This window comes from Terrapene carolina, unplaced genomic scaffold, assembly GCF_002925995.2.
Source record: "Terrapene carolina triunguis isolate 2854851 unplaced genomic scaffold, T_m_triunguis-2.0 Scaffold93, whole genome shotgun sequence".
Lineage (NCBI taxonomy): Eukaryota > Metazoa > Chordata > Testudines > Emydidae > Terrapene > Terrapene triunguis.
The window spans coordinates 30,847,913-30,866,476 of NW_020664444.1; the positions used below are offsets into that span (position 1 = coordinate 30,847,913).

Sequence of the window (18,564 nt, forward strand, 5' to 3'; positions counted from 1 at the left end):
CATGCTCCTCCCTGGTGGGTGGGGATTGGAATTCACTGCCTCAGCTGCAGCCTGGGCATCTGAGGGAGGAGGAGCAGAAGTGAGAGGCACTGCCTGTTCCAGGAGAGGAGCAGCAGCAAAAGCAGTGGGTGAGCCCCAAAAGCATTCTACCGCCAGTCGGACTAGGCATTGCATGAGTGCATGCTCCCATTCCCTGTGGCCACGCTCCCATTGCCTGGGCTGTCTCTCCATTTACAGGAATGCCTCATCCTAGCCAAAAGCCTGATCCTTCCTTGCCCTAAATCAGTCCAGCTGCTCTTGACTCCTTCTGTGTATGCCAACAAGCAGGTCCTCCAGAGTCCTTCGGCATCTTCCTCTGCTGTCTCTGCAGTGCCACTGCTGCCTTCCCAGTGGAATGGGTTCCCTGTTGGTATCGGAATGGTCTGCCGAGTCAAACAGATGGCTAGCATTATATTTCATTTCTCCTTTGACAGAACCTAAGAAATGCCCCCATAACGTAGGCCTGAAGGCCACAATATTGATAGTTTTTAGCAGCCCAGGAGTGCAGCTGTTACAGCCTCCTTTCTTCAGACTACTTTTGCAGCCCATGAGGAAGGAGCTGAGGGTAAATATATACTTGCATTACTTATATTCAAATGTTGGAATGCGTACAGTGCATCAAGGGTCCTGTTGGGGTATGGTCAGTTCCCGCAGGGGTAATATTACCAGTCACCCTTTTCTTCTTTAAAGGCTGGCCATCACTTGGAGAACACAGGAGTTTTGAAAGCATCGGCATGGAAAAGATGTGGCTTTCCAGGACTGAGGAGGGCACCTGGCCACCAGTGCCAGAGAGATGTTTTTGCTAATGGTGACTCCTCTACATTCGGCTGAGTGGAGTGGTTTGAGGAGCTACGAAGGTGGACCAAGCACATTTGCGCAGTCCTTAAATCTGAAGAACCAGCTTAAATTTCTGCTACTCCCAAAATTTGCTGAATTATGCTTACAGGACTGGGTGGCAATTTGAGAGGAAACTGTATTTTAAGCTAGCAGATTGATTTCCTATGGAAGAGGAACAGAGAATCACAGAGAATGCCCACCAACCCCACCTGCATTGCCAGAAACTCTGGCCCCTGTGTACAGCAAACAGCATTGAAAAAGATAGGGAAACAGAGATGCACTGGAAGTGTATTTTCTCCCTTGAACTTCTGGAATAACACCGCGAGCCAGTCACCTCTCCATCGTTAAGGGACACAGCATTGTCTCTATGGAACTGAAGGAGCAGATGCTTCTCCCAGCATCTGCAGAGTGGCTCAGTGCGGTGATGGAGTGGTACATAACATTTGCAATGGTCACAAGGAGAATGGACCACTCTGACTTTCCTTGGACAACCCTTTCCCTTCCTGGTTCCTAGGCAGGCCCACACACAAGCTCCCAACCACCCCCCTCCCCAGGGCCGGCTCCAGGTACCAGCTTAGCAAGCAGGTGCTTGGGGTGGCCACTCTGGAGAGGGGCTGCATGTCCAGCTATTCAGTGGCAATTCGGGGGAGGGTCCCTTACTCCTGCTCGGAGCGAAGGACCTCCCGCCGAATTGCCGCCGCAGATCGCGACTTTTTTTTTTTTTCCTGCTTGGGGTGGCCAAAAACCTGGGGCCCCCCCCGGCCCCCCCCCCTTTCCTTGCGGTTCCCATTCATAAGGGGAAGGAAAGATGGGCATGGGAGGACTGGGGGAGGGATGATGTTGGGTTTTTGTCACAATCATAACTATTCTTTCCCAACTCAGGGCCGCTTAAAACCGATGCCATCCTTCTTCTCTCCCTCTTTCCCCCCACCTCCCCGTTTCATGCAGCCAAGGAACTATCACTGTCGTGCTGGGCGAGTAATGCACAGGCATGGGGCAGAGTGACTGCTTGTTAATACTCTGGTATAGCTTATGCTAAATGCTTTGCAGTGGTTCATGGGATTTCCATAAAATCATGGATCTACAGCAGTGTCTTGCTCAGGGACAATGTTGGGGTGAAGCCTGGGGAGGGGATATGGTGACGGGGCTAGCTTCCAGGCATGTATTCCTGGCGCAAGAGGGGATATATCCAGGGAGCATGAGGGTGTATTATAACTTGCCAGCCTGAGATTCCTTTTCTTGCCATGACTTGGGGCCCTCCTAAATAATTCCTCACCAGGTCTGCCAGGTAGAGGTGCACAGTAACATGCTCCTCTTCCTCCAGGTCTTCTGGGACTTCCTTGGAGTCTCCCTCCATGGTCCTTGATGCCGCCTTGCCCTGCCCCTCATTGGCATCCTGTCGCAGGAGGAGGCTGGTTGAGGAGGGGGTTGTGACTGAATTCAGGCTCACTGCTTGCAGTTCTGGAGAGTGTACAATCCAGCTCATCTACAAGGGCATGTGCTAGGTCCCTTCCCAGAGCAATTGTTTCAGTCCTTAACCCTCCGGTACCTGAGCAGGAGATGCTTCATGCACTCCCATCTCTTGTTCATGCCACCTCCTCCAGAATCTGTAAAATCTCCCGAGACTGGAGAAAGTTCCTGCCAGTAAAGAGGAAGTCATGAAGGAGGGTGTATTCTGCCCACACACTGATCAGCACACGAGTGGGCTCCAGAGACCAGGCAGCAGCTCTTGGAACATGCTCCATGATCGCAGGTGCTGAGCAGTACAGTTCATGGGGGAACTGAAAGTGACAGTGGTGCTGGAACACTTTTAATAGTGGGGGAGCTGAAACCCAGCCCCCTTACCCCTGCCCACGCACACCCTGCAGAGCTGGGGCCAGGAGCAGGGCCATGTCTCCGGGAGGGGGGCACCCAGACAGAGGTAAGGGGGCTGAGGCCGAGGCCACAGCAGGGGTGCAGGGCTGGGAGTAGCAGGGGCACAGGCACGGGGCCGGGACCCCACATGCAGGGCCAGGAGCAGAGCCCCAGCACCCTCTGCACCCCTAGTCCCTGCACCTATGGAAGGTGCTCAGTGCAGGTCGCTAGTACCTCTGGCAACAGGAGATCAAGGACCTTTCTACCTTTGAGTAAGGGCCAGGCAGCAAAGGGATCAATGCACCGTGAGTATGGCCCTAGAGGACTATTGATACCCGTGACCTAGTACATGTGCCTTGCTCCCTTCCACATTGCACTGTAGAACAGGTACGGGGCCATGCCACAGCAAAGCGGAGTACACACCCACACACCTCATGCATGCTAGCTTTCGTGCACTAGACTGTCCTTCAGGAACGTGCTTCAGGGATTCAGATGTGGATAGTAGGGGGTTTATGGCACAACAACACACGTGGAACTGTGTACACTCACAAGCGTAGACACACCCCTAAAGACACAGTGCAATTATGCAATTACTAACTGCATGGATACAATTCTGAGACACTGACAGACAGGCTACCCTATGTATGACCCATAACAACCTAACAGAAGGCATTACAATTTTTAATCAAGATCATCTACTTGTATGTACATTTCAAAGAGATGTACTAGACTAGCAATCATCAACTCATTCATTTGTAGGAATAATTTCAAGAGTAATTGTCTGTGTTTACCTATATCTTGTTAGAAGTTTAACAATGTAACCAGATTAGGTTGTAGATGCTAATCCCCTTTTATGTCTTAATTGCCTTAATTATATATGTGGCTGTGTCCAGTTAATATTAAGATCAAAGATGTAAGATACTGCAGGAAACTAATTTATCTAGATTGCCTTCAGCTTAACTATCTATGTTATAATAAAGTGCCGGCTAATTGCCTTATGTGAATGAATGTAATGACAGAGCCAGAAGGGTCCCGAGAAGTCACCTACTACAAGACAGGCCCAACAAAGAAAGTAACAGAACGCCACTAGCCATCACCTACAGCCCCCAACTAAAACCTCTCCAGCGCATCATCAAGGATCTACAACCTATCCTGAAGGACAATCCCTCACTCTCACACACATTGGGAGACAAGCCAGTCCTTGCTTACAGACAACCCCCTAACCTGAAGCAAATACTCACCAGCAACTACACACCACACAACAAAAACACCAGCCCAGGAACCAAACCCTGCTACAAACCCCGGTGCCAACTCTGTCCACATATCTATTCAAGGGACACCATCATAGGACCTAACCACATCAGCCACACCATCCGGGGCTCATTCATCTGCACATCTACCAATGTTATATATGCCATTATGTGCCAGCAATGCCCCTCTGCCACATACATTGGCCAAACTGTCTCTACGTAAAAGAATAAATGGACACAAATCTGACATCAGGAATCATAACATTCAAAAACCAGTAGGAGAAAACTTCAAGCTCTCTGGTCACTCAATAACAGACCTCAAAGTGGCAATTCTTCAACAAAAAACTTCAAAAACAGACTCCAACGTGAATCTGCAGAACTGGAATTAATTTGCAAACTAGATACCATCAGATTAGGCCTGAATAAAGACTGGGAGTGGTTGGGTCATTACAAAACCTAAACTTAATTTCCCCAATACTAATTTCCCCCTACTGTTACTCACACCTTCTTGTCAACTGTTTGAAATCGGCCACTCTCTTACCACTTCAAAAGTTATTTCTCCTCCTTTGGTAGCCTGCTGTTAATTGATTTATCTCGTTAGACTGACTTCACACTTGGTAAAGCAACCCACATCCTTTCATGTATTTATGCCTGCTCCTGTATCTTTTACTTCATACATCTGATGAAGTGGGTTCTAGCCAGGGCCGCCCAGAGGATTCAGGGGGCCTGGGGCAAAGCAATTTTGGGGGCCCCTTCCATAAAAAAAGGTTGCAATATTATAGAATACTATATTCTCATGGGGGCCTGGGGCAAATTGCCCCACTTGCCCCCCACTCTGGGCAGCCCTGGTTCTAGCCCACGAAAACTTACGCCCAAATAAATTTGTTAGTCTCTAAAGTGCCACAAGGACTCCTCGGTTTTTTTGCTGATACAGACTAACACGGCTACCACTGAAACTAGTTTACCTGTGTATTCATAGGAAATAGAAGATTAGCTTCAAAGCAAAGATCTGTCCGTGAAGAAAGATGTTGGGTAAAGTTTTCAAAAGTGCCTAGGGCACCTAGTAGCCTAAGCCCAGTGAAAATCATTGGGAGTAAGGCTTCAAAGTGACTTAGGAACTTTAGAAAATGTTCCCTGTTCTCTTGTGGACACAGCATTCCATGAGGACCCAAGAGAACTGGGTTCCATTCCTGACTCCATCACAGACTTCCTATGAGATGTTACAAATTGATTGGTTATAATGTATAGAACAAGGGGCAGAATTAAGGTTCCACAGAACACTTTATATCTGATATTGCTGGATGGCTGAGTGATGGACTTTACAAACAACTTTCTTTTAGCATAGCTTTTTGTGAATAATAGGATACATATATTCATTGATCCATAGATTCCAGGACCAGAAGGCACCATTGTGACTTCCTGTATAACAGGTCATGAACTACCCCATAATAATTCCTAGAGCAGATCTTTTAGAAAAACATCCAATCTTGATTTAAAAATTGTCAGTGATGGAGAATCCACCATAACCCTGAGTAAGTTCTTTCAATTGTTAATTACTCTCACCATTAAAAATTTGCGCCTTTATTTCCTGTCTGAATTTGCCAAGCTTCAACTTCCAGCCATTGGATAGTGTTACCTTTCTCTGCTAGATTGAAGAGCCTACTGTTAAATATTTGTTCCCCCATGTAGATAATCAAGTCACCCCTTTAACCTTCTCGTTGTTAAAATAAATAGATTGAATGCCTTCAGTCTCCCACTGTTTTCTAATCCTTTAACCATTCTCATGGCTCTTCTCTGAACTGCCTCCATTTTATCAACATCCTTCTTGAATTGGGGACACTAAAATTGGACACAGTGTTTTGGCAACAGTAGGTTACCATTCGTCCGGCTTCCCCCGGACATGTCCGGCTTTTTGAGCTAAAAATAGTGTCTGGGGGGAATTTGTAAATGTCCGGACTCCTCCCCCCCCCCCCCCGCCTGCAGAGCGCGCGCGGCTAACAAGGCAGCCGGCCGGATGGTGCCACTTACATGGGGCTCCGACAGCCAGAGAGAGCCCCTCCCCCGCTTTCCCTGCAGCAGAGATCCCTCCCTCCCTCCCTGCATTCGCAGATCGCCTCCGGCAGTCTGGAGCTCCTCCCCTGCTCCTCCTCCACTGCTGCCCAGCATGCCGGGACGAACGGCTCAGGCTGTTCCTGAGCAAGTTCACAGAGACGTTAGGCGAAGGCCAACAACAAGGGGGCCAGGGGGTCGGAGAAGGGGCAGGGAGGTTTTGGAGGGGGCAGTCAAGAGACGGGGGGGTCGGGAGTTCGGGGGGGGCTTTCTGGGCGGGTGGATAAGGTTTTGGGCAGTCAGGGTACAGGTAGGGGGTAGGGTCCTAGGGGGCCAGTTAGGATGGGGGCAGGGGTCCCAGGAGGGGGCAGTCAGGGGACAAGGAGCAGGGGGAGGGTTGAGGGTTCTGAGGGGGGCGGGAAGTGGGAGGGGCAGGGGCGGGGCTAGGGCAGGACAGGGGCGGGGCTAGGGCGGGGCTCCTCCCGTCCTCTTTTTTGCTTGCTGAAATATGGTAACCCTAGCAACAGTCACACCAGGGCCAAATCTAGAGGTAAAATAACCTTTTTGCTCCTACTAGACGGGGCGGCTCTATGTATTTTGCCGCCCCAAGTACGGCAGTCAGGCAGCTTTCGGCGGCATGCCTGCGGGAGGTCCACTGGTAATGCGGATTTGGCGGCATGCCTGCGGGAGGTCTGCCGGTCCCGCACCTTCGGCGTACCCTCCGCCGAATTGCCGCCGAAACCGCGGGACCGGCGGACCTCCCGCAGGCATGCTGCCGAAGGCAGCCTGACTGCCGCCCTCACGGCGACTGGCAGGCTGCCCCCCGTGGCTTGCCACCCCAGGCACGCACTTGGTGCGCTGGTGCCTGGAGCCACCCCTGCTACTAGAGATTCCCCTGTTTATGCACCCCAGGATCGCATTAGCTCTTGGCCGCAGCATCATACTGGCAGTTCATGTTGTATGTCACTTATGGCTTGTATTAACTCTGACGTGTTTGGAGATAGAGTAGGGAAACTCTGTTTTGGATATGAGATTTAATGCATTTTCCATACAAAAGTATGGGGAATATTCTTATTTTAGATATTACTGTATGGGTTTTCCATTGCACTCATCACCCCATATCTAGGTGCCACACGAACATTAATTAGTTTGTCTCCCAATGCTGCAAAGTAGGGAAGTATTATTACCTCCATTTTACAAAGAGGCACAGGGGTATCAAGTGATTTGCCCGAAGTCACACACAGAATTGACTCCTGATCCCAGTCCAATGGCATAATCAAAAAACCAACCTTCCTCTCGTTTGGTTAAATAGCAAGGAATCAACTGTACTGCAGTAGACAATGGAAACCCTCCCTTCTGACTCCAGCCCACACTCTTAGTTCCTTTGGCACAGAGCTCCCCTCATCCCAAGAAAATAAAGAAATACATCCAAGATTAAAGACAAATGAAACCAAAACAACCAGCATTCTTTCCATGATCCAAACTGTGCCTGGGCATTAAACTCACCACATGCAGTCTCAGAGGGTACATCTACACTTTGAGCTGAAGGTGTGAGTTCCATCTCCAGGACACATACCCATGCTAGCTCTGATGCAGCAGACGTCTCAAGTAGCTACCTATCCAAAATGGTAAGCACAGACTACGAGCAGCTAGCCCCTCCCACCGCTTGTGCCACGAGGGCTCTGCTCTATTTTTAGTGCACTAGCTTGATCAGAGCTAGGGAGAATATGTTTCCTTGAGCTGGAATGTACACCTCCAGCTCAATGTGTAGATGTACCCAGAGTCTGGTAGCCACAGCCACCTTGGCTGGATGACCCTCCCTATCTCTTCTGCTGAGTGTCTAATGACATTTCAGCATTGTAGGTGCCTCTGCTGGGTTTTGGCAGAGTAACACTGCCCTGCAGTGGGTCAGGAGCATGGGTACCAAGCGCAGGGCAGACTGTTCAGAACCACGGCACAAACCCCACATTGGCTGTGACTTCTATTTAGATTTCACCAACCAATTAATCAAATGTAAACCCTCAGGCACTATACCTGGAGTCACACACTGTCCCCTTGGGTACTCCAATCTATTTTGCCACCCAGGTGAGCCTACCTATGTGATAGATGGTCCCTTACACCAAGCACCACAGCAATATTCAGGTTACTTCCTGTCCCAAAGGACCAGTCACTTACCCCAGGTCAATTGCACCTCAGATCTCACACCAAAGACAACCCCTGTAGTCAATCCTATAATAATAAATCATAGGAAAGGAAATTATTTACAACGTTAATGCAGGTGAACATAAGTACACAAATGAGTTACAATCTTAAATTTCAAAAGGAAATAGAAGCTTCTATAATCTGTAAACTCTAGCTGTCCTTTAGGGCTACCCAAGCTAAGCAGCTGGGGATCTCTTGTCAATGCTTAGAAAAACCTCCCTCACTGGAGTCCAAGCAGCAGAGAGAGCCCTAGTTCCTTTTGTTTGGGGTTTTTAACCCCCTCTTGCCATATGCTCTGAGCTGCACACTCAGCTGATGGGATCTTCACGGGGGGCGGGAGGGGGGAGAGAAAGAGAGAGCAAAACAGCAAATATCTTTTGTCCTATTTCATGTTCCACAATAGTCAATCTGGTGTTGATGGACCTTGCCTGTTGGACAGGACGTAACACCTTCTATTGGAAATCAGCACTTTACACTAGTTAATGGCTAGCCCCTACCTGATGATTTACACAGTCACAGAGGCTTACAATACAACCCTCTAATATTACTTTACAAGATGGGATACAGATGTTATTAGATTAATGCAGGCAGCAATTTACAAATATTCAATAAAGTCAAAACACTAAACACATTTGTATGATTCTAATACTACTATTTTAACAATGCTAACACACAAGTGAGGCAGATTAATTCCAGGTATGTGTTTATTAGTGTTCAGCTTTGCCATGAGCTGGCACCTGGTCTGCCAGCACCCCAGGCAACATGAAGAATTTGTGAGGCAGTCTCTCACAGCTTCTTGATCTATTTCTCTCATCCCAGCTTTCTACACAGAAGCACAAAGTAATCAGGCAGATGGTCTGACATAATCAGATTACACTACCCAACAGATGGGCTGAATGCTCAGTGCTGAGAGTGCAGAGCTGGAAAACTGTGCCAGCCACGACGGTATGCTCAATGTTTATTTCTTTCAGCATTTCTTATTGATCACACCAAGTATTTGTGGCACACAATTCCAATCTGGGAGCCTAAAACATACAAGCAAAAAAATAGCAATAAAACTATCTGAATGGTGAAATTGAACGAGAAAGCAGGCGTGCTCACTTGGCCATCATGCCCTTATTTTAAGCCTGAATGGGGCTTAATGCCTTTTCACAAAGGAGACACAAAGCATCCCAACACCTCCTCCTCAAACTTAATACACTTGTATAGTTACTGTGACGCTGGCAGGCCAGATGCCAGCTCTTGCCCAGGCCCCAGGCATTAGCTAAGAACTGACAAACTCATAGCTAGAGACCAGACCAGTTCACCTGTATGTTAGTTTTGCTCAAAATAGGTATTAATCTTATAAGAATGTATTTCGACTCTATGAAATGCTTGCAAATTGCTGCATGCATTAATCTCACTTGTAATGTCGGTATTCCATGCTGTAAGAAAATAGGTACGTTTTACTTTATATCTTTGAGAATGTTTGCTCTGAAATTGTGAACCCAGGCATGCGAATCATTCCCTTCCTATCCCCACCATCCCACCCATACCGAAGGACTGTCAAAATCAGATGAGCTGGGATGCTGGCAGACCAGGTGCCAGCTCATGCTGAAGCTCCAGGTCAATTCACTTGTGTATTAGTATAGATCAAAGTAATTGGTAAATGTATAAGAGTGTTTTTGGTGTTTAATCTTCATGAAAACAAATGAGATGTTACTTGCATTGTTTTCACGTATCTGCATCCCATTATAATGTAGTCGCAAATACTTACATTGTGTATACCTCACAACTAAATAACCCATCAAATGAGCAGTTAAATGAGAAAGAAGCCGTGTGAAATGCAAATGAAGAACTTCAACAGAAAAGTGCTAATTTTAAAGCAAGTGGTCATCGTGTGTGATGATCGGAGGTCAAAGACTCAAAATGCATTCGTCACTCTCTGCCATCAAAGGAAAAGCCCACATGGGTAGTGACACTGTCAGCTTGTCTTCGGTGAGAAGAAGCTATAAGTATTGATTCAGGGAAAGATCCTTTATCTTTGGACTGTTTGGATTCTAACAGGGCAGAACAACTGAACAAGAATATGGAGATCCCCAGAGTTATTCTGGGTAGCCCTGAGAGACTTTTGGGAAACTGGCAGATTACTACATCTCTGCTACTATTTGGAATTATAGACTGTTACTCACGTGTTCATATATTTTACCTGCTTTAGCCCCTCAATAACTCTGATTTCCTTTTCTTAGCTAATGAACCTTTAGTTGGTTTACTATAGAATTGGCTGCCAATACCAGCACTGCCTTTGCTGTAAGATCTGGAGTACCAATTGATCTGGGTTATGTGACTGGTCTCTTGGGACTGGGAGCAACCTGATGTGGTGATTTTTGGTGTAAGTGACCTTTTATTACGAAGTCCAGTTTGTCCGGATGGTAAGATAGACTGGAGACTCCAAGGGGACTGTCTGTGACTCCATGGTAAGACTGTTATAGTGATCCAGGAGTTCACATTTGTTACTGGCTTGGTGAAATCTAATTATCAACCACACCACCAGTCTGGAGTGTCTGTCCTGTTTTCTGACAGTCTGTCCTGAGGCAGAAATTCATGGTCGTGAGCAACTCCAGACAGCATGATGGTTTCTTTCCTTCCCCATTATCTATCCAGGCAACAGAAAATGCACTGGATGAGCTTGGGAGTGGGGGGAGCTGGTGAGCTCAGAGGAAATCCCAAAGACTAAACAATATAGTGGACAAACATGAAGAAGCAGGACAATGATGGCTAGCGAGTCCAGAGTCACAAGGACTAGCAAGCCCAGAGAAGCTATTTAGTATTTTTATCAGTGACCTGGAAGAAAACCTAAGATTATCACTGGTAACGTTTGCAGAAGACCCAAAGATTGGGGGAGTGGTAAATAATGAAGAGGACAAGTCACTGATACAGAGCAATCTGGATCACTTAGTAAGCTGGGTGCAAGCAAACAATATGCATTTTAATATGGCCAAATGTAAAGTTAGATATCTAAGAACAAAGAACGGGGACTATCCTGGGAAGCAGTGAAAAATATGTGTGTGGGGGGGCAGGGTCATGGTGGGTAATCAGCGGAACAAGAGCTACCAGTGTGATGCTATATTGAAAAGGGCTAATTGGATCCATGAATGTAGGTAGGTTATATTACTTCTGTATTTGGCACTACTGTGACCACTACTGGAATACTTGGTTCAGCTCTGGCATCCACAATTCAGCAAGAATGCAGATTAATTGGAGAGGGTTCAGAGAAGAGCCACGAGAATGATTAAGAATTTGAAAACATGCCTTATAGGCTACATCTACACTATGAGCTAGGGTGTGATTCCTCTGCTCATACACACCTAGAGTCATAGATCCATAGGTTCCAAGGCCAGAAGGGACCGTTGTGGTCATCTAGTCTGACCTCCTGTATAACACAGGCCAGAGAACTGCCCCAAAATGATGCCTAGAGCAGATCTTTTAGAAAAACAGACAATCTTGATTTAAAATTGTCGGTGATGGAGAATCCATGATGGCCCTTGGTAAGTTGTCCCAGTGGCTAATTAGTCTCACGTAAAAATTTACACCTTATTTCCAGTCTGAATTTGTTTAGTTTCAACTTCCATCCATTGAGTGATGTTACACCTTTCTCTGCTAGATTGAAGAACCCATTATCAAATATTTGTTCCCCATGTCGGTGCTTACAGACTGTAACCAAGTCACCCCTTAACCTTCTCTTTGTTAAGCTAAATAGATGAAACTCCTTGAATCTATCAATATAAGTGTTGGGAGTGTAAGGTGGGAAACTGAGTCACAAGTCCACCCAATTTAGGCTTATTTATAAAATTTTCAGATAGAATTGCCACTTTCTGAACATGTATTTATGCCAGACAATAAACAGATAAGATGGAAGAGGTAGGAGCCCAAGTTACTCAGCACTGGGGTTCTGGGAAGCTCTTCTATACTTCATGATGATTGTCACAGCCTCTGATTCCTGGTCTGGTCCATCAGTCTCATTCCTTCAGTTTCTGGTCTGGTATTTCTCCAACTTGGGCCCCCCCCTTCTCTTGTCTTCTTATAAATTTCTACATTACAAAATCTTTAACTTTTTTCCAATCAGCATTAAGCACTCTCTGATGTAGCCCGTACAACATGCATGGACAAGCTTCAATTTACACAACATTTGCTGTTTGCACTATTTGCACGTCCTTATGTTTTCACATCTTTTTGTTCTTGGGCTTTCCCAGTAAAGGGACTTTTAACTAGTATAAGAAATACACAAAAGGAAAGTTAGCTTTACATTTATCTAAAATTTGCAGCATAACAAAATATCGCTGTCAGCAGTAAGCATTATCTAAGCCAGTCCATGTAAAAAAAAAATTGGCAAAACACCAGCCAAGCCAAGGCCATGGCATAAGCGTTACCTCATTCAAACTTATTCACTATTCATAACTATAAACTATTAAAGTAACAAAGCCCTTGTTACCATTTAGCAATTCATCTTTATATTTCAATTTCATAATTCAGTATACCTATGTTATCCTAACCTGCCCCAGTGGATCATAACCTTGACATGGTGGAGCAGCTTGAGTGTTCCCATGATTCCGAGAGCGATGCCATCGGGAGTCTTGCACTCCCTGTAGGGTCACCCAAGGAAGCAACGTCAAAGGTGAGGTTCCAGACGAACAGCAATCCACCCCACCCCACCCCAAGTCCTCAACATCAGTGATTTCTCTCAACAGCTGTGGAGGTGGACGAAGGCTGCAACAGGATGGCGTTCTCCAATCTTCTTGGTTCCCTTGCCGTTGGATTAGGACCTTCAGCCTGTCAAGCACCATGTGGGCACTGGCATCTCCACGTTAAAAGAACTCATGCACATATGTCCAAGTCCAGCACCCAGGTGGCAGGTGTTAGATGGTCGTTTTTGCATTTGGACAGAGGCAGGAGTGCAACTCAGCAGCTGCGACTGACTGAGCTGCCCTTTTTAGGACCTGCTCTGCTCACCCCACATGGGGAGGAGGCTAGAAAAGGTGCCCTGCACATAGTCTTCCTTGCCTCCCCCCAACTGCATAACCGCATTCAGAGGGATTGCCTTACTGCAATGGGTACCCATCCATCTGCTTCTTAGAATGGACTTTTCTAAATGCAGCTTTGCCTAGAAATTTGGAAAGAACATATTAAAGGCAAAAATGGTCAGGACAGAGAGAGTACCATGGTATTCACTCCATTTTTAATCCTTACCAGTGCTTTCTCATTGGTTTTCCCAACCTTTGGCCTTTTATACCTACCAAAGACGTTGGTACCAGTAGGTTTTGCTGCGCTTATGTTCTTTTTGCCAGCAGGGCACCAGAACAATGGGGGCTCAGGGGCCATGGCCCTCCCACTTTTTACCAGCCATAAGGGCAAGCGACATGGGATAGGGGGTGGAGAGGAACTAGTGGGGATGGGGTCATGGGGGGGCAGGGAAGAGGTGGCGCAGGAGCAGGGCCTCGGGGAAAGAGGCAGCATGAAGGCGGGAGCTTGGGGGGCAGGGCCATTGTTCCCTTCTTTTAGGGTGCTTCCGCCGCTCCTGTTTGGCAGTCATACCAGGAGAACATCAATGATCCTTCCATTGTCAGTGCTGATAGGTGAAGGGTCACTTACACCATGTTTTCTCTTCAACTGAGGTAGTTCATGCAGCAGTTCCTTCTTGAAGTGGGTTCATGGGAAATTGCCATAATTAAAGTCCTGATACCGGTACATACAGAACATTATTAGGAATCCAAAATTAATTTATCCCATTGAAAGATAGTCTTACCTGCTAGCTTCTCAATTCAGACTCATGTCACTTAACTTTTTAATGCACTTTTTAAGCATTACTGCCTCTGCATCTCCGACGTCACCTTCAAGATATCATGTTCATGCTAGATTTCTCATTAATTCCACTGCACTAGGAAATTAAACTAGTGTCTGATGGCTGGTACCAGTGCATTTTGCTCTCATGGATCCATGCAGTAGAAAGACCTGACAGTCAACTGATGCTTGAATCAAGTTGCCAACACAGCACTGAGTCAGTGCAAGTCTCTCTGGAGTTGCCTGATACTGTGCCACTAATGTAGGCATGGTGAACACCCCCACCATCCTGCAATGGTGCTCCAGAAAAGGTATAAAGGGTGTTTCTTTTCAAATCCATCCATCCAAGAATGGTAGTTTTCCAGTGTTTCTGCTTCATACTGGGGCTGATTGGAGAATGGCCGTCCTTTCCAAAGAAATGTGCATCTTCAGATGGAAAAAAGTGACATAAGCACCACTCAGATGTTGGAGATGTTGCGAGGAATGGGAATTTGAATTGTGGCCTTTGAGCTGAGACGCCTTCTCACACAGCCCATCCCCAAGGGGCCATCCAAATGAAAACCAAGAAGATACCACAGTGCAGGACAGCAAGCCGTTCCCTCTCTCTCACCCATCGCCACAATGAACTCCAGTTTGTGCTATGTAGTGGGACAAGGCAATTGCACACAGCTGTCCAACTCAAATACACACATGGTGGGCACTAACTGCACAGTTCTAGCGCCCTACCAACTCTTGCTCTGAACAGTCAGTGCCTGCTGCTTCCGCCATTCACATTCTTAGGAGAGCGTGAGCCCTGGAGCTTCTCTGACCTCTCCTAACTAAATCTTTCTGTCTCAGGACAGCTCAGCACTTACCCTCGAGGCATAACAAGCCCTTTTATCTGTCCATTTTCACATCCACTCCCTGGCACTTCCCAAACATCAATGCTTTATTCCCAGCAGCACCCAGCTATGGTGGGGATTATTAATTATTATTATTATTATATCACGTCTATTTTACAGCTGGAGAACTCAGACACAGGGATTAAGTGACTTGCTTAGGATCACACAGAGTCATTAGCAGAGCTCAGCTGAGAATTGAGACCAGGGTGCCTGTGTCCCAAACCAAAGCCTTCACCCACAAGGCCAGCCCCTTTCACTGCCACGTTTGCTTTCCCTCAAGCGTTTTCTCTGCCCCATTTAAATGGCATGAGACAGCGCTACATATTCCTGCCCTCATCGCTGTGCTTTTGTCAATTTTGGACTGTGTCAAAGGTAACTAAAAGCAGCCTCTGGTTGTTTCTCTTCTGTGTTGCAGGTGTCCTGTGGCTATCGGTCGTGTCTGAAGTGTTGTACATCACGCTGTTAGTCGTTGGGTTCAGCCTCATGTGCCTAGAGCTCTTCCATTCGAGTAATGTGATAGATGGGCTCAAGCTAAATGCCTTTGCTGCTGTCTTCACTGTGCTGTCAGGTAAGGGACCTTTCCACTCCTCAGTCCGCCTGGGACATCCAACGAAGTGAGATTCTGAAACTTTGAAAGGTTGAAAACACAGGACTGCCGGGCTCCTCTCAGCCATGTGCAGCTCGCCAGGTTTCATTAGAGCTTTGGGAAAGGGTCAGCACAGTAGTGCTGCCGATAGCCCTGTAGAATTGAAAATACCTGGAGCTAAATCCAAAGTGATGGCACGCTCGTTAATCGTCCTACGCCACCGACACTGCCCTGACTGTGTCATCTAGGAACCTCCTCTCTCAGCATCACCCTCCTGGTCACCAAATAGGAAAACGAGAAGGTGTGTTTTGAAAATCCCTTTTTAATCTTCACGTTAAAGAAGAGAGGAGGGCTAGAGGGTGCAGGAAAAAGGAAAGGGGTCTAGCTGATGCATTAGGAGAATTAAGATTGAGAGGCATTCTAGTATCCACAATGGGTGAAGAAAACTTGGTGTTACCAAAGGACAGCTCAGGAACAACTCCATGGACACGAATGGGGAAGTTCACACCTCTCAGATCTATTGTCTCAGGCTGGCTGCAGATTCCAGCAGACTAAACCGTGTTAGGCTTTGTCTACACTGCAGCTGGGACTGTGCATCCCAACCCGAGTAGATTGATGCACACCAGCTCTGTTTGTGCTAGCATGCTAAAATGAATAGCGTGGATGTTGCAGCACAAGCTGCGGCATGGGCTAGCCACCTGAGCTTGGGGGTCAGCCAGGATTGCACTTGGGCAGCTAAGCCATGCCAATTCCTATGCTGCAATGGCCACACTGCTATTTTTAGTGTGCTAGCTTGAGCAGAGCTAGCATGAGTCTGTCTGCCCAGGCTAGGAGGCATGCTCCCAGCTGCAGTGTAGACAGACCCATTTTGTTCTCAACCATGCATTCTAGACACAGAGTGAAAGTGAGGGTCTGGGGACAGCATGTGAATGCTGCAGCCGGGGTCCCTGGTATATCCCTAATGTGCTTTGCTTCCCTGCCAGCTCCCTGACTCCTGAACTTGCTGGAGCCCTAAACTGTGACTCTTGCACTAGGACAGAATTTGATGGGGTATCTCAGAAGGGTGAGGATGGCCACACACTCTTGAAACATGGCATCTGACCCTGTGTGTGATTCCCTCTCACACAGCCTGTACGTGTGGGGTCATGCAAATGAAAACCAAGAAGATACAAGAGTGCAGGACAGCAAGCCGTCCGCTCTCTCTCACCAATGGCCACAATGAACTCAGCAGCACTCCAGTTTGTGCTAGGCAGTAGACAAGTGAATTTCACAGATGTTTCACTGTGAAGGGGGAGAATTACAACATTAACTTCCTTGTTGCTACTGTGATTGCAAAGAGAAAGTTCCATCTTCTGGAATCCACCCTTTAGCAAACCTAGCAGTGCACATATTTCTTTTCCCTCAGTGGTAAAGATGCCTGCGCTGTCGTTTCCAAACCTCCATGCTATGTGTCTTTGGAACCCGCTCATTAATCTGCCCCAAGATCAGGAAGTAGCCACTTGCCCCCACCCCCAAGGGCTAGTAAAATACAATCCACGGCTTGCTTACCACCAATCTTCATTGAGCAACTGCTCTGCAGCCACAACCCCTCTCCATGTCTCTGTCCCCTCCCCAAATTCTCTATCTCCAGCTCCCCCCCAATCACTATAACAAAAAAATTGGTGAGACTGGCTGCTGACAACTCTGCTGTGTTCACATCAAGCATCCCCATAAAACAAAAGCATGCTCTATTATAACAGAGACAACTTGTAGCAAGCAACGCGAGTTTTTAAATCTTATTGCTCAGATGTACCAAAAGTTCACACTAGAAACATCAGGGGTGGGGTGTTCACCAGGGGCACTGGCTTTGACACATTCCCACACAGGAGCGCCGCCAGCTTTTTTGCTGCCGTAGGCGGCGGAAGGTGCCGCCCCCGACAGAGGCGGCGGAAGGTCCCGCCCCCGAAATACCGACGACGACCGGGGCGGCCGAAGATTCGGCCGCCGCGGTCGCCATGGTTGCCGCCCCACAAATGTTAGTGCCCTAGGTAACCACCTAGGTCGCCTAATGGGTTGCGCCGGCCCTGTTCCCACAAACTACCCAGGCAACCATACAAAAAAGGACACTCCACGGGGGCGGTGTCAGCCCTGCGCACAGTCCACCGCCGCTCCTCCCACGCTCCGCCCCCACTCTGCCCCAGGTCCTGCCCCCTCCCCACTCAGCCCCGCCACCACACCCCTCCTGACCCCTTGGCCCGCCGCTGGCTTGCTGCGTCCCTCCTCAGTCTCCCACCCACCACTCGCCTCCTCCCACCTGCCAGAAACCCCCATGCCTGCCCCGAGAACCCCCGCCTGCTGCTGGCTCGCTGCTTCTTGCCTCCTCACCCCCGCCCGCCCGCCCACCCACCCACCCGCTGCTGCCTTCCTCGCCGCTCGCCTCTTCAACCCCCGCTGCCTGCCGCTGGCCTTTTCACCCCCCTGCCTACCGCTGGCCCGCCGCCCACCTCCTCACCCTCCCGCCTGCTGCTGCCTTCCTCGCCGCTTGCCTTTTCAACCCCCGCTGCCCGCCGCTGGCCTTTTCACCCCCCTGCCCGCCTACTCACCCCTCCTGCCGCAGGTCCCCCTGGCTCCTAGGATCAGGGGCAGCCGAGGGGTTTCCACGTGCTGCACCCGCCACAAGCACGAGCTCTGTGGCTCCCAGTGGCCAGGAAAAGCACCAATGGGAGCTCCCAGAGCCAGGCTTGCAGGCACCAGCAGCGCACAGAGAGCCCTCTGCCTCCCGCAACCCAACCCGACCCTAACAGCCAGAGGGACCTGCTGGGGGGCTAGGTGGGGAGTCCCGGCGGTGCTTACCTGGGGCGGCTCCTGGGAAGCATCTGTCAGGTCCCTCTGGCTCCTAAGGTTGGGTCAGGGGAGGGGGGAAGGCTCTTTGCCTGCTGCCGGCGCCTACAAGCCCGCAATGGCCCCTTCCCACTGTCCCACCTCTCCTCTCCCGTACTCCACAAGCCTTCCTCACCCGAACCCCCAGTCTGCACTGACAGGGCTGAGAGTGCAGGGCGGTTTGGGAGCA

At 48.5% G+C, this 18,564-nt stretch overlaps 1 protein-coding gene across 1 annotated transcript in view; it reads left to right on the top strand.

Annotated features, from left to right (window-relative positions):
* The window catches only part of GSG1L (GSG1 like), a 68,683-nt gene that overhangs the window by 42,587 nt on the left and 7,532 nt on the right, over nucleotides 1-18,564 (top strand). Inside the window, exon 3 of the mRNA XM_026650826.1 lies at nucleotides 15,345-15,497. Within this exon, the coding sequence (XP_026506611.1) occupies nucleotides 15,345-15,497 (153 nt within the window). The remainder of the gene's footprint in view (nucleotides 1-15,344; nucleotides 15,498-18,564) is intronic.